Below are 17,405 nucleotides of genomic sequence, written 5' to 3'. Positions count from 1 at the left end.
TATCTGTTTCTACATTTCTAGCTAGCTCTTCACATACTCTGATTGCAGAGAAAGGGAGTGAGAGTCATGGCACTTACCTTTGATGAACACAGAATATTGCTGAGAAATCACTAATTTTCTTTTAATGAAGTCACTGGACTCAAAACACTAACACTGCTTTGTTCTGACAAATGCTACCAGATCTGCTGAAATTCTCCAGCAATTTCTGGTTTTATTTCATAACTCTAACATCCACATTTCTTTGCTTTATTATACTATTTTTCTATTTTCTTTTCCTCATTTCTTTGGTTTGTTACTGCAAGTTAAAGTTCAGAACTGAACACCAAACTTTGAACACCAGCTCGCTTTAAAAGAGAACAAATTCAGGTATTTTCTGTTGGGAATTGATCTGGCAAGATAATACAGCTTAACTACTGCTCAAGGGACACCCTAGATGATTCGGCACTGAGATGTTGAATTGGCAAATCAAAGGCAGACCATTGCTGCCCAAACAACTACAGACAATGTTAAATAAAAAGAGAAAAACAAAGAATGAATTGGTTCTGACTAGGCTTTGGTCAGGAAGGAGGCTTATGTTATAGAAGCTTCTGGTCTGGGCTGATTTTAGGGTTTGTTCTCTTTGGTTTTCTCTCCAAAGAAGTCCAAAGATGTGCAGATCAGGTGAATTGGCTATGCTAAATTGCCCATAGTGTTAGGTAAGGGGTAGATGTAGATGTAGGGGTATGGGTGGGTTACGCTTCGGCGGGGCAGTGTGGACTTGTTGGGCCGAAGGGCCTGTTTCCACACTGTAAGTAATCTAATCTAATCTAAAATCTAATCTAATCTCCAGATTTCGACTTGTTGAATGTTTTGAGAAAAGAATCTCAGTCCATACAATATCTCCAGAGGTCTGCTGAAGCTGTTGCATTAATTAGTCACTTCAGAATTCAAGCAAGATATACAGTTTGACTTGCCTGTAATAAGCCATCATCCAGGGATTTCATCATTGAAATAGTTATCAAATTAGCAAATGATTATTCTTTCGTATTTTTCTTTGTTAATTTATCCCCTAACTGTCCATCTGTTTGTCTGCCTGTCAGCATGCGAGTCGTGGTTAATGATCAAAGATATTAATTAGATTGCTTTGTTGTTTATCTGTGTTCTGCTAAGGTTACATTATAAATAACTTCTTCTGAAATTATAAACTTGGTGTCCAAAATCTGTTATTCGTAAAATCTGGATAAGAACAATTTAGCAATTTTGAGAGTCATTGAATGTTTTAAACTCAATCTGTAGTAAATCTAATGATACTGAGTCTGTCTTGATTTGGCTTGCTATCCCTGTGTCATAACAATATCATTACATTCTTGCAACACCTCTGCACATTCCAAAGACAATGGAACGCACAATGACACAGGTGGCCACTTCACACAAAACTAGCAGCATTTGACATACTGTGCAAATGGGATTTAAATATGGTACTTGTAGCATGAACATCAGGAGGTCCCAGCACTGAGGAGTATTTTGCCATTGCTGGGAGTAAGGTAGTGTGAGAGTATGCCATGGAGGTATGTTACAAGCGGCAAGCATGCAGCAGAAAATTCCGTAAGATAACCTGGGTGGGACAGCAGTTAGCACTGCTGCCTTACAGCACCAGAGACCCGGGTTCAATTCCCGCCTCAGGCGACTGACTGTGTGGAGTTTGCATATTCCACAGTCCAAAAATGTGCAGGTTAGGTGAATTGGCCATACTAAAATTGCCCGTAGTGTTAGGTGTAGGGGAATGGGTCAGGGTGTGTTGCGCTTCAGTGGGTTGGTGTGGACTTGTTGGGCCAAAGGGCCTGTTTCCACACTGTAAGTAATCTAATCTAATAAATCACTGACTGAAACCTTCCATGAAACACCCCAAAAACTGAAATTTAGCCAATTTTTGGTAAAGTTCAACCCAAAGGTTTCTTGGGAGCAGTATGAGCTGATGCAACAAAGGAGGGCTATTGCTGGTCAATAACTGAGGCTACAATGCCTGCAGCAGACAGCACGAAAGCAGAATCATCAAAAGCAGGCATCACAGAAAAAATGTAATAGTATGTCCCCATATCCTCAGAAGCAAACCTAAGTACCTTCAAATGTCATAGAGGTAGTGCCAAATATAACTGAGACTGCCCTATGAAATAGTCACTGAAATACATAGGATTATTTTTATTGAGTCATGGGATGTGGGCATCATTGGCTGGCCAGCGTTTAATGTCCATCCCAAGTTGCCACTGAGAGGGTGTTAGCAAACTGCTTTTGAACCACTGCAATCCACGTGCTGTAGATAGACCTATAATGCCATTACGGAGAAAATTCCAGGATTTTGACCCAATGACACTGAAGGAAGGATGATATATTTCATTGTCAGGATGATGAGATGCCTGGCAAGGAATCTGCAGGTGGTTATGCTCCGATGTATCCGCTGCCCTTGTCCTTTGAGATACAATCCTTTGAGATTGGGTTGGGAAAATGCTAAGGAATCTTGGTGAATTTCAATAATATATCTTGTAGATGCTATACACAGCTGCCACTGGCATCAGTGTTGGAGGGAGTAGATGTTGCCAGATATGGCACCAATCAAATGAATGCTTTGTCCTGGATTGTGTCTAGTCTCTTGAGTGTAGATGGAATTGCACTTATCCAGGCAAGTGGGAAATATTTCATCATACTCCTGATTTGTGCCTTGCAGATGGAGGACCAGCTTTGGAGGTCAGGAGGCAAGTTATTCACTGCAAGATTCCTAGCTCATAACTGGCTGTTTTAGCTACTGCATTTATATGGCTAGTCCAGGTCAGTACCTAGTCAATGGCAATCCCTAAGAAGTTGATAATGGGATAATTCAGTGATCATAGTGCCACTGAATGTAGATGGACAAGGATTAGGTTCTCTTTTGTTGGATTATGGTCACTGTCTGGTACCTACATGATGCAAATGTTACTTGCCACTTCTCAGCCCAGGTCTTGCTGTATTTGGAACATAGACAGCTTCAGTATCTGAGGTGCAAAGAGGGCAAAAATTTACAATCATCGAGGAACATCTCCACTCTGATCTTATGACGTATGGAAAGACGTTAATGAAGCAGATTAAGATTGCTGGGCCAAGAATACTGAATAACTTGTGTAGAGAGATCCAAAAAACTCAGATGACTAACTGCTAAAAGCCACAAATAATTTTCTGTGGCAGGTACAACTCCAACCCAGCAGAGAGATCTCCCACCTGTTCCTCCGATTCCCATTGAGCTAAGGCTCCTTGAATCCATACTTGGTCAAATGAGCCCTTGATATATTGGGCAATCACTCTGACCTCACTTCTGAAATTTAGCTCTTTTGTCCATATTTGAACCAATGCTGTCATGAGGCCAGGAGCTTAATGACCTTGACAGAATCCAAATTGGGTCAATGAGCAGGTTATTGATGAATAGGTGTTGCTTCATAGCAGCACTTTACTGATGACCAAGAGTAGATTGATGGGGATAGACATCAATTAGATTACTTCGTTTAACTTTGGTCTGCTAAAATAACTAACGTTAACAAATTGCTACATCCTTTGTTCAAACTACAAATCAGTGTCGAGAATTGACGATTCAATTCTCAAAAGGGTGGCACTGTGGCTCATTGGCTAGCACTGCTCCCTCACAGCACCAGGGAACCGGGTTCGATTCCACTCTTGGGTGACCGTCTGTGGAGTTTGCACATCCTACTTGTATCTGTGAGAGTTTCCACCGGGTGCTCTGGTTTCCTCCCACATTTCAAACATGTGCTAAATTGCCCATAGGGTCCAGCAATATGTGGACTAGGTGGAATAGCCATGGAAAAAGACAGGGTTACGGGATAAGGTAGGGGTAGGTCTCGGTGGGATGTTCTTTGAAGAGTTGGTGTGGGACCAAGTGGTCTGTTTCTATACTGCAGGGATTTTATTCAAAATTGGTTATTCAAAAAACTAATGTTATGAAACATTGCGGTCAATTTTGAGGGTCTTTGAAGATTTTAATTTTGCTATGTTGCAAATACAGAGGTGGAAAGGCTTATTTGTTTTGGTTATCTATCTTCATGTCATAATACTCCCTATTATTATCAGGGTCACATTGCACCTCCCATCCTTATTACCTGTTGAACTTGGATGCCATATTTTTGCAATTCATGTACTAGAACCCCCAAATCCCACTCGGTTTTCTGCAGTCTTTTCTCATTTAAATGATATTCAGCTCTTCTAAAGTCCTACCAAAGTGAATTACATCACATTTTCATACATTATATTCTGTTTGTTAGATTTTTGCCCACTCACTTAACCTGCCTATATCCCTATGTAGACTCCTTATGTCCTTGTCACTACTACCTTTGTGTGAGCCACAATGTTGTCAATAGTACATTCACTTTCCTCATCCAAGTCATTATTATATATTGTAGCCCAGCATTGATCCTTCTGGTGTTTCATTATTTACAGCTTCCTTTATTCCAACTGTCTTCTAGTAGTTAGTCAATGATCTATCCATGCTAATAAACTACCAAACTTATCTCAATAGGTAGCCTCATGTAGTACCTCATTGAATGCCTTTCGAAGTCCAAGTATTTTTCATCAACCAGTTTCCATTAAATCATGCTAAACTCCTAAAAGTTCTTTGAGGAAAAATAAATTTGTCAAGTATGAGGTCCCTTTCTATTTAATATTATTATTTATTTCTAAATGTTCCACTGTTCCATCCTTTATTACAGACTCTTAACATTTTCTCCATAACCAATGTTAACCTAGCTGGATGATAGTTACTTTTTATCTCACTCACTTTCTGAAAAAGAGTGGAACATTGGCAGCTTTCCAATCCTCTAGGACTTCTTCAAAATTGAAGTATTCTCATAAGATTGCATCCACATTCTTTGCAGCTACTTCCCTTAATATTCCAGGGTGTATCCCATCAGATGCAGGGGATTTATCACCTTTTAGCCCCGTTAAAAATAAAGGCAAAATACTGCAGATGTGGAAATCTGAAAACATTACAGAGAATGGAGAAACTCAGCAGGTATGACAGTATCTGTGGAGAGAGATTTCAAGTCCAGTAACTACTTTTCTTTAGAACTAAATAAGTGGCATGGCAAGTCTGGACTACAAGTCTTCAGTACAATTGCCAGAATATTATCACACTACATAGCATTTGTATTAAGCAGTGCCTTCAACTGTTTCTTGATATCATGTGAAGGAAACCAAAGTGGCTGAAGACTGGTTCCACTCAACACTTCCGATTGAAAATTGTTATGAATGCTGCAATTTAATCATTTACACTGTCATTCTATGCTGCCCTATTATTGAGGATGGGATGTGTATGAAGCTTCCTCTTCCAGACAGCTGTTTCACTGTTCACCACCATTCACGGATGGATGTGAGAAATCTGATCCATTGGTTGTAGGATCACTTAGCCCTGTCTATCACTTGCTGTTCATGTTGTTGGCACACAAGTCATCCTGTCTTGTAGCTTCAACAGGGTGACACCTCATTTTTAGGGGTGCCTGGTACTGCTCCTGAAATGCCCTCCTGTATTTTTCATTTAAGGAATAACAATTGGTAGGCCAATTGGGAAAGGGGCAGGGAATGGAGCTAATTGGGTAGCAATTTCTTACAGCTAAGACAAACACAATGGGCTATCTGCATTCTTTCATGCTGCATCATTGTTCAGTTCTATGATATAAAGAATTGACAGTAAGAAACTTAAAAAAAATAAGCTAAAAAAACAGTAATCTAATCTAATCTAATCTTAGTTAAATTTTGCAGTTCTGTAGGAATATTCAAGAAATTTAAAATATGCATTTTCTTCATTGAAAAGATTACGGCGTATTCATTTATTTCAAATATCAAACAAAATGACTCACCTTAAGTTTTCCAACTCATTTTTCAACAGTTTGTTCTCTTCTTTCAGTTTCTAGTTAACAGAATTAAATGTTTATCTTAATATGAAACATATTAATTGAAATGTACTAATCACCTGAGTTGAACGAAGTACATGAATGTACTGTAGCCAAATTTGCAAACATAAAAATAGGCGAAAAAGTGAGTTGTGAGAGGGATACAAACAGTTTTGAAAAAGACTAAGATAAGCTTAAGTAGTGGCCAAAAAGTTGGCAAATGGAGTAAAATGAAGGAAAATGTGAAGTTGTTCATTTCGAAGGCAGAACAAAAGAACAGAATATTATTTAAATGAAAAAAAAACCCTGCGGAAAGCTGCAACACAAAGGGGCTTGGAGTACTTGAACATGAAATACAGGAAGTCAGCACTGAGGTGCAGCAGGAAGATTAATGGTATTTTGGCCCATATTTCAAGGGAGTTGGAGTAGTAAAGTCCTACTGCTATTGTACAAGGTATGGAGTGGCTGGATCCGGAGTACTGTGAGCAGTTTTAGTCCCTTTGTTTACAGAAAGATATCATTTCATTGCAGGCAGTTCATTCAGAGGAAGCTCACTTAGATGATCCCTCGTATGGAGGAATGGTCTTGCGAGTAAATGCTGAACAGTTTGGAACTCACTGAAATTTAGATGAATGAGAGGTGATCTCACTGAAACATATGGGACTCTTAAGGAGGTTAACAGAGTAAATGCTGAGAGAATGTATCCCCTCATGGGAGAATCTAGCGCTGGAGAGCAAACTCTCAGAATAAAAGAGCACTAATTTAAAACTGAGATAAGGAGGAATTTCATTTCTTGAAGGATTGGAAGACTTTTCAGTCAGTTGAATGTCAGTTCAGCAAAGATCCTATTGACTTGTGAAGCTGGCTTGATGGGCCAAACGGCTTACTCATGTTCCTGATTCTTACACAGTCTACTCAACCTTTTCAATGATGCACAACTCTAGGGCAAATGGGACTTGTACCCGAGCATCCTGGCTCACGGGTAATAGCACTACCGTTGTACTACAAAAGCGCCACCAATAATTTCATGGTTGATCTGTGACCAAATTCAGTACACCTGCTTTTGCCTATTCCACTTAATATAAATGAATAACAAAAATCTATCAATATCAAATTGAAAATGTATCATTCATCTCACATGTTGCCTTTTTCTGGAAGTTCAGAACTTTTTCTACATTTTGTAAATGTATGTGGTTCCAAGTTTCACTCCTAAAAGTTCTAAATATTAAATTGTAACCCCTAGACTCTGCAATGCCCATCAGAAACCATTTATTTCTTTCTATCCGATCTATTCCCTTCAGTGTCTTGAAAACAATGATCTTGTCACCCCTAAAGACTTCTAAAGAACATTACTATGACTTTTAAATTCTGTTTGCTATGTATGGCAGGCTTGCTGCAATGCACAGCCACTTTAAGACTGGTATGAAGCTGTGCATGTGTGCATCTTAAAGGTACTGTTGCTGGTGCATGGTCTCTTTCTCCCTGCGCGACATATTCACAATTGCTAGGCTATGTGCACCTGCTCAATTTGGAGGGAACATTGAGTGCAACTCTAATTTGCAAAGTTTTCCTCAGAATTTAACTCTTGAATTTATTATTCTAATATTTGAGGTTATCCTCCCCTGCTACAGCGCAGGCCTCAAACTGCTCACAGTACGTCAGGTGTGGGCTGACCAAGGCTTCCCATTGCTAAAATATGACTTCATCCCTTTGTATCCTAGTCCATTAGATATATTCTAACGGCCTTTTTGATTAGTTTCTATATTTCTTCATGACATTTTAATGACATTTGTACATGGACCCTAAAGTTCTACAGTTTATAGCTTTTAAATATTTGTCAGAATTTTGCTCAATTAATTAAGCTATCAGTTCCTCCTTACAATTTCACAAATTTCACACTGTTGACAATGCAGCCAACGGCCGAATCATTGGTAAATCTGGATATGTGGCTTTCTATTCTGTCATCTAAGTTGTTAATAAATATGGTGAATAAAAACAAATTTCCACATTACAGAGTTATAGAAGTCGACAACACAGTAAAAGGCCCTTTGGCCCATTGAGTCTGCACCAGTCAAAAACAAACACCTTACTATTCTAATCCCAGTTTCCAGCTCTTGGCCCACAGCCTTGTATGCATTGGCAACACAACTGTACATCTAAATACTTCTTAAAGGTTATGAGGGTTTCTGCCTCTATAACCTTACAGTGAGATTGCTAGGCAGTGAATCCTAGATTCTCATCAGCCACTGAGTAAAAGAAAATTTCCAGGCATCCCCTCTAAACCTCCTAACCTTACCTTAAATCCTATGATCAGTGATCCCTCCTACTGACAGCAAAGGTAAGAGACCATGGGATCCAAGAAAATTTGGCTAATTGGATCCAGAATTGGCTGAGTGTCAGGAAGCAGAGAGGGCTGCTTTTGTGACTGGACTGTGTCCATTGGGGTTCCGCAGGAATCAATGTTGTGACCCTTGGCATTTATGGTAAATATAAATGATTTGCACTTAAAAGGGTTGATGAGCAAATTCATAGATAATATGAAAATTGATGAGATAGTATATAGTGAGGACTATAGCCTTAGATGACAGGAGGATGGGCTGATCAGTGGCAAATGGAATTCAATCAGAATATATGTGAGGTGATGGACTTGGGTAGACCAAACAAGTCAAGGGAATATATAATGAAAGATAGGAAGTGGGAAGAACCAAGGATTAGAGGGACCTTGGTGTGCTTTTCTAACAGTCCCTTAACGTAGCATGATATGTAGATAAAGTGGTTAAGATGGCATATGTGATATTTGCTTTTATTAGCTGAGGCAGAGAGTTTAAAAGCAGGAAGATTAGGCTGGAATTGTACAAAATTTGACTAGGCTTCAACTAGAGCATTGTGTGTAGTTATGGAATCCACATTATTGGAAGAGTGATTGCGCTGGGGAGGGTGCAAAGGAGATTTGCCAGGATGTTGCCTGGACTAGACTGTTTTAGTTATGAAGAAAGATTGGGGTTATTTTCCTCGCAGCAGTGGAGACTAAAGGGGGACATGATTGAGATGTACAAAATTATGAGGTGCAACACTGACTAGGCAGGAAGGAACATTAAACCTTGCTGGAGGAATCAAAAATCTTGCTGAAGTCCAAGACTGCACCACATGACCTGCCCTCATCTACACACCTGGTCACCACTTCGAAACATTCAATCCAGTTGGTCAGACATGGTCTCCCTTTAATAAAACCACTGTTCTTGACTGTTCTTGATTAACTCCTGCCTCTCCAAATGCATATTAATTTTGTCCCTCTGAATTACTTCCAATAGTTTTCCCATCACTGAAGTTAGACTGACGCAGTGTGTAGTTATCTGGTTTATCCCTTACTCCCTTCTTGAATAATGGACCAGATTGGCTGTCTGGCACCTCTCCTGTAACTAGAGAGAAATTCAAACTTACTGCCAGTATTCTTGCCATTTCCTCCTTTGCCTCACTCAAAATCCTGGGATACATTTCATCAGGCATGAAGAGTTATCTACTTTTAAACCAGCCAGACCATTAAGAACCTCCTCTCCATAAATGCTAACTTCTTAAAAAACATCAGTCTTTTTCCCTGATAGCTATAGCCATACCATCCCTCTGAATAGTGATCAATGACATAAAGTATTCATTTTCAACTCTGACTACATCTTCTGGATCCAAGGACAAAATGCCTTCGAAGTCTGAATGGGCTCTACTCTTTGCCTAATTATCCTTTTATCTTTAACAGGCTTGTAAAATAACTTACAATCTTTCTTTATTTTAGCTGCCACTAGCCTATTGTTATATCTTGCTTTACAAGATATAAGTTAGAAAAGCTCTAATTACACTGCTAGATGTCAATTTATTTTCACAGAAACACAAAGACAATTCATTTGGTTTCTTTCATGAACATTTTATGAAGAAATAGGAAAAGACAGCTACCTGTAAGTTAATGTCTGCCACTGTAGATTTTGTAGATTGAAGATGTGTTTGGCTTTCAGAGTATTGCTCCTCAGCTTTCAAAAATGATGTTTTGCCACAGTTTTTCATGGAAAGACCACTATCTGGTAGACAATTAGATGACTGCTGTCCAACCTAAAATGGATTTTAAAATAACTACTTTTAAATTGGAATGACATATACAATTGAGATAAGATTGGCATGAAATTGAGAGTGAGCAATATTACTAAGCTGATTTGTAGCATTTTCCCTGAAAGATATTTGAAGTTCATAAGCACATGTTGGCCATATGTGAGCCACTAAAACAAAACAATATATAATGAAATTTATGAGCCTTATCAGGGAAGCTCTTTTTAAAGTAATTATAGAAAGTAATAATTTGATGATGCTTTGTTTTTCAAATTGCTTAGTCTATTAAAAATAAAATGGGATTACCAAGTTAAACCTACAATAAAGGTGCCTAATTTTAAATAATATATTAATAAAGGCCTATCTGTAATTGTTATAATTCCACAGTGTATTCTTTGATGTTAACAATTATCAATTCTAATCTGTGTTAATTATAGTTCAGAAAAAGGTTATTGGACTAATATATGGAATGGGTGGGTTATCTTATAGGGAAAGGTTGATCAGGTAGATTCTCTTATCCTCTGGAGTTTAGAACAGTAAGAGGCATTGCAATTAAGATATGCAAGATCCCATGAGGTTTTGCCAGTGTGCAAGGGGAAAGGATGTTTCCTTCTATGAGAGATTCTAAACTAGGGGTCACAGTTTAAAAACAAAAAGGTTTCCCATTTTCTTTTCTTATAGAGGATTGAGTTTTTGAAACTCTTCCTCAAAAGGATGTGGAAGCAGAATCTTGAAATCTTTCTCAGGCAGAGGCATATAGATTCTTGATAAAGCAAGAAGGGTGAAAGTATTGAGAGTAGCTGGGAATATGGAGAAATCAGATCAGAGATGATATTATTGAATGGTGAAGCATTCTCAAGGGGCCAAGTGGCCTACTTCGGTCCTAATTCTTATGCTTGTAAGATGTTCAAATTTTATACAAATTAATTTAAATACCAAAAAAAATTATTAAGGATTAAATTTGGATATATGCAGACAATATCATTTAGTATTTCTGAATTTTGCTGCTAATTTGAAAGCCTACAGAACAATGTTGCAAAGTTCAGCTCAATTGTACTGCTGGTTGCAGCTTGGGAGAAGGTAGATCAAAGAAGTGGAGGTATGTTGATTCTCAGTGTGGCCTGTGAATTAAATGCTTGGAAGGATGACAGCATTGGCATCCTGTGCATGCAGAAGCATATAGTGGGCAAAATATGACCAGTCAACATCAAATGCTGATATGGCTCTGAATTTGCCATTTTGGATCTTGTTAACAACTTTGCAAACACATACTCACCACTTTCACCTTTTACTTTACCTCCACTACTACATTACTTAAAGAGATGCCAATACAGTTTTGAAGAGAGGTAATTCTGACTATTTTTGTCACTACAGAGTAGTAGACTGTGCTTTAATGTTGTAGGAGGAGCTCACAAACAATCCACCAGCAAGAAAGAAATAGTGTCATATTTGAAAAGTTTGTAATGGTTAGTCTTGGGGACGTATAGATGGAGTTCATTTTGACTGTGGGATGACAGGCAGAAGTAACAAAGAAAAGCTAACAAGATTTTTTTAAAAATCAATCATTGTTAAGACTGTAGCATGCAGTTTAGGATTTGAATATAAAACACTTCAGTTAATCTTGAGTGAGTACTGAAATTGTAATTTTAATGCAAGGTTTACAGGTATCAAATGATGCAGCACATTTGAGGGGCCAAATGGCCTACTATCTTTAATTCATATGTATATTCATATACGTTTTGTCCCCTTTTAAGAAAACACTTTTTATTAATTGTTAGCTTTAGTGAAAAAGATTGAAAAGATAGCCCAGCATTAAAGTGAGAGTTATTTTTTAATGATCTAATGATTCTTGATCCTCCAAAACAGGCTTTGTGGATTTAAGTGCAAACTAAAAAGGAAGGAGCCATTATAGCCTACCTCAGTTGCTAAACTCAAGGAATAGTTGGACTTCCCTAGTTGGACTATTCACACACTGCTCTAGAAAGCTTTCCTGTTTTGGAGGGAGATGATCGCAAGGGATACCTGCACTGCCTTCCTAGGCTTTCTCTGTCTTTTGGTCACCCATTCACTGTCTCTCTCAGCAATTCTAATCTGCGGTATGACCAATTCACTAAATGTGCTATCCACAACCTCCTCAGCATCGCGTATGCTCCACAGTGAGTCCATCTGCAGCTCCAGAGCCATCATGCGGGCAAACAAGAGCTGCAGGTGGACAGACTTCTTGCAAGTGTAAGAGTCAGGGACGTTAGCCACGTCCCTGAGCTCCCACATCAAGCAAGAGGCATGCCATGGGTCTGAGGTTCCCTGCCATCGTAAGCCTTAGCTTTAACGCAATTAAGTAACACCAAACAATGCACTTAAATATATGAAGAAAAAAAACTTACATTACAGAGTCGTTTTCTTCTGGTTAGAGGAGGGGGTGGGAGGGAGATCTACACGTACAGTACCTCGGGTTTAGCCACTGCCCAAATATATACTAAGTCCTTAACTTCCTTTTATTCACATTTAAGAAGCAAGAGGGTAACTAGAGAAAGGGTTGGTCCACTAAAGGATAAGGAAGGAAGGTTGTTTGTTGAACCTGAGAAAATGGGTGAGATTCTCTATGATTACTTAGCATCAGTGTTCACCGAGGAGAGGGACATGATGAATGCTAAGATTAGAGATAGAAGTTTGCTTACTTTGGATCACGTTGACATAAGGAGGGAGGATGCTTTGGGTAGGCTAAAGGATATTAAGGTGGACAAATGACCAGGACCAGATGGGATCTATGCCAAGTTGCTGAGGGAGGCAAGAGAGGAAATAGCTTGGGCCCTGGCAGATATCTTTGTAACATCCTTAAACACAGATGAAGTGCTGAAAGACTGGAGAGTTGCTAATGTTGTCCCCCATGTTCAAGAAGGGTAGTAGGGATACTCTAGGCAACTACAGACCAGTGAGCCTGACGTCAGTCGTGGGAAAGTTGCTGGAGAAGGTACTGAGGGTAGGATTTGTTTATATTTGGAAGAGAATGGGTTTATCAGTGATAGGCAATACGGTTTTGTGTGGGGGCAATCGTGCCTTACCAACGTAATAGAGGTCTTTGAGGAAGAGACCAAGTTGATAGATGAAGGAAGGGTTGTAGATGTCATATATATAAACATTAATAAGGCGTTTGATAAGGTTTCCCCATGGTAAACTAATGGAGAAAGTGAAGTCACATGGTGTGCAGGGTGTTCTAGCTAGGTGGATGAAGAATTGGTTGAGCAACAGGAGACAGAGTAGTAGTTGAAAGAGTTTCTTGAAATGGAGAAAGGCGACCAGTGGTTTTCCACAAAGATCGGAACTGGGGCCACTGCTGTTTGTGATACACATAAATGATCTGGAAGAGGGCATTGGTGATCTGATCATTAAGTTTGCAGATGACATGAAGACTGGTGGAGTAGCAGAAAGCATGGGGACTGTCAAAGAATACAAGAGGATATAGGTAGACTGGAGAGTTGGTCGGAGAAGTGGCACAGTTCAATCCAGGCAAACGTGAGGTGTTGCATTTTTGAAGGTCTAATTCCACAGAGAACTATATTGTAAACGGAAAGGCCTTGGGAAAAGTTGATGAACTACGAGATCTGGGCATTCAAGTACATTGTACCCTACAAGTGGCTGCACAGATGGATAGAGTGGTCAAGCAGGCATATGGTATGCATGCCTTCATCAGATGGGGTATTGAGTATAAGAGCTGGCAGGTCACGTTAAAATTGCACAAGACTTTGGTTTGGCTGAATTTAGAATACGGTGTACAGTTCTGGTCGCCACATTACCAAAACGATGTGGACACTTTGGAGAGGGTGCAGAGAAGGCTTACGAGGATGTTGCCTGGTATGGAAGGTGCTAGCTATGAAGACAGATGAGCAAGTTGGGATTGTTTTCATTAGGAAAAAGGAGATTGATGGGTGGGGGGGTGGACCTGATTAAGGCCTACAAAATCATGAAGGGTATAGACAGGGTGGATAGAGATAAACTTTTTCCCTCGTTGAGAGATTCAATAATGAGAGGTCATGTGTTCAAGATGAGATAAGTTTAAGGGGGATACACATGGAAAGTACTTTATAGAAAGGGTGGTAGGCGCCTGGAACGTGTTGCCAGCAGAGAAAATTTCACTTACGGTGTGTCTGGATAGATGCATGATAGGTGGGGAGCAGAGGGATACAGATCCTTAGGAATTGGGTGATAGGTTTCGACAGTGGATTTGGATCGGCACAGGCTTGGAGGGCTGAAGGGCCTGTTCCTGGGCTGTAAATTTTCTTTGTTCTTTGAACAGACAATCTTTCTATAGATAGAACTGAGAGACAACTAAGATGTACAAATTTGAGGTAGCCAATTTTGTAAAGGCCCAAGCCAGTAACCTCAGTTCAGCATTCATAGAGTGTCTGGCCATTCTATTTTATGGGAAATGAGAGTAAATTTGGAGTGAGGCTCAGGCTGAGATTTTCAGGCATGCATTTAAGGTATATCTATTATTTTGCTTGCGTTTTTAAAGCAAAACCAATTCTCAGCTTCTGGATTAACTGCACAGAAACTTGTATCCCATCACCAACTCACATTTTATTTACATGTGCACAGTAAAAGCTCTGACCAGCCAGCTCAGAGCCAGTCCCTAGACTCTCTGAATCTCATGTTTGTTTATTTTTTTTCAAAGCCTCTGACACTCCTGTTTTCCTTTTTTTTTGCTTTTTCCCACACTACCGCCTAACTGCGGTCGTGCTTATTGTTTCCCCAGCACCCATGTGCAGGTGTGAAACAGTGAAAGACACAAGGTGCACAAATCTTTATTCAATTTCCACTACCAGGAAGAAAAGAAACACCCAAGTGGCCAGTGACAAGCAGTGCCCTGCACATCAAAGGGCAATCTCATGTTTATATCTCTCACCCAGGGCTCTTGGACTGGCCCAGTTTAACAACACCAATCAAGGAACTCATAGTCAATGAGATCCATCTGACCCTCATTCACCACAGCCTCCAATTCCAGAAAATAAATTTATTTGCAGTATCATGATCTTTGAGATAGCCTCAGATCAACTGGTCTCAACCAAATTTTATGTCATGATAATGATCAGACGACGTATGATTTTTGATTCTCCCATCCAACAAATGCAAAATTGATTGCTTTTGACAGATGAATTAAAAGAAGTATTTTAAAAGTATTTCCTTTTAAAACAATTGTTAATACAATAGGACATCGGCATGAGAAATGGTAACCCATCTGCAATACTAGATCATTCGTTCAATATATGGGACTTTGCTGCTGTCTGTAAAAGCAAAATCTAACTTACACGCAAGAGCAAGGTGCTCCATTTAGTAGTGGCATTGGCAACAAACACAGCCTTATTAATAATATGCATCTCTCATTCTCAAGAGAGGATTTGGTTGCTTCTATGAATGTCTTTTATCCAGATTTAAACATACCTTTTCTCTCTACAATATAAAATTAAAATCAGCGACTATCGAACAAGTTATTTTTGAATAAAAAAAATCAAATGTAGTTACTCAGAGGGCAGAACTGCAACAATGAGGAATGCCATGCCAGCCTTCATTACCAATACATATAGGCACATTGTTAGCACAACATTTGCTATCCATGGGCTTATGGTGGAGTGGTAGTATCCTTCCTCCCCATGTCAGGTCTGGTTTCAAATTACATTAGTCTTCAGGGTGTGTGGTAATATGATTGTAAATATGTAAAATCTGCTACCAAGAATCATGTGGCACAGTGATAACGATTGGAAGGTCCAGTAGCCAGAAGGGCCAGAAAAAAAATAAAATTCAAGTCCCACCACAAATGTGATGCCCATGGAGATGTGGCATAGCATAACCAAACAATTTTATAAACATTTAAAATCTGCTACCTTCCCAATGAGCCAGCATGTTTACCTTACTGGTAAAGAAGGTCATATTTTTAATTCCTACTCTCTGCTATCTAGTTTAGGCAGCAGTTAACAAGTTTCTGCTATGGGTTTCTATTTAAAGCAATCATAAGGAGGTTATTCAAGTTGTAAAAGTTTCATGGTCATTTCCATTTAACACAACTGACTAGTCTGTCTCTGAAAAAAGTATTCACTAACAACTAGAAAAGACTTTTAGTTTCATATTTTCTATCAATGACAACAAACTGAGATCAATGTTTTTGTTACCATTAAATCCAACCATTCCAATGCTCTTGTGGTTGGTTTCTCATCCAATATCTAACATAAACTTGCACTCCAAAGTGCACTCCTATGACATAGGAACAGGAGTAGGCTATTCAACCCATTGACTGGATTAGTGGTGCTGGAAGAGCACAGCAGTTCAGGCAGCATCCAACGAACAGCGAAATCAACGTTTCGGGCAAAAGCCCTTCATCAGGAATAAAGGCAGTGAGGATGTAGAGGAGACCACATCGGGAGCAACGGATACAATAAATGATATTGGTGGATGTGCAGGTGAAACTTTGATGGATGTGGAAGGCTCCTTTAGGGCCTTGGATAGAGGTGAGGGAGGAGGTGTGGGCACAGGTTTTACAGATCCTGCGGTGGCAGGGGAAAGTGCCAGAATGGGAGGGTGGGTCGTAGGGGGGTGTGGACCTGACCAGGTAGTCACGGAGGGAACGGTCTTTGCGGAAGGCGGAAAGGGGTGGGGAGGGAAATATATCCCTGGTGGTAGGGTCTTTTTGGAGGTGGCGGAAATGTCGGCGGATGATTTGGTTGATGCGAAGGTTTGTAGGGTGGAAGGTGAGCACCAGGGGCGTTCTGTCCTTGTTACGGTTGGAGGGGTGGGGTCTGAGGGCGGAGGTGCGGGATGTGGACGAGATGCGTTGGAGGGCATCTTTAACCACGTGGGAAGGGAAATTGCGGTCTCTAAAGAAGGAGGCCATCTGGTGTGTCCTATGGTGGAACTGGTCCTCCTGGGAGCAGATACGGCGGAGGCGGAGAAATTGGGAATACGGGATGGCATTTTTGCAAGAGATAGGGTGGGAAGAGGTGTAATCCAGGTAGCTATGGGAGTCGGTGGGTTTGTAAAAAATGTCAGTGTCAAGTCGGTCGTCACTAATAGAGATGGAGAGGTCCAGGAAGGGGAGCGAGGTGTCAGAGATAGTCCAGGTAAATTTAAGGTCAGGGTGGAATGTGTTGGTGAAGTTGATGAATTGCTCAACCTCCTCACGGGAGCACGAGGTGGCGCCAATGCAGTCATCAATGTAGCGGAGGAAGAGGTGGGGAGTGGTGCCGGTGTAATTACGGAAGATCAACTATTCTACATAGCCAACAAAGAGACAGGCATAGCTGGGGCCCATACATGTGCCCATAGCTACGCCTTTGGTCTGGAGGAAGTGGGAGGATTCAAAGGAGAAATTATTAAGGGTGAGGACCAGTTCGGCCAAACGAATGAGAGTGTCGGTGGAAG

At 40.1% G+C, this 17,405-nt stretch overlaps 1 protein-coding gene across 4 annotated transcripts in view; it reads right to left on the bottom strand.

Annotated features, from left to right (window-relative positions):
* LOC140484720 (uncharacterized) overlaps window positions 1–17,405 on the bottom strand; it is a 144,784-nt gene that overhangs the window by 107,066 nt on the left and 20,313 nt on the right. For all 4 annotated transcript variants that reach the window (XM_072583494.1, XM_072583484.1, XM_072583513.1 and 1 more), the window contains exons 2-3: window positions 9,849–10,001; window positions 5,871–5,920 (exon numbers count right to left, since the gene is read on the bottom strand). In XM_072583494.1, coding sequence (XP_072439595.1) covers window positions 5,871–5,920; window positions 9,849–10,001 — 203 coding nt within the window. The remainder of the gene's footprint in view (window positions 1–5,870; window positions 5,921–9,848; window positions 10,002–17,405) is intronic.

Source organism: Chiloscyllium punctatum, chromosome 2 (assembly GCF_047496795.1).
Source record: "Chiloscyllium punctatum isolate Juve2018m chromosome 2, sChiPun1.3, whole genome shotgun sequence".
Taxonomy (NCBI): Eukaryota; Metazoa; Chordata; class Chondrichthyes; order Orectolobiformes; family Hemiscylliidae; genus Chiloscyllium; species Chiloscyllium punctatum.
Note: the sequence above shows the minus strand (reverse complement) of the source record. Positions and strands in the feature narration are given on the sequence as shown.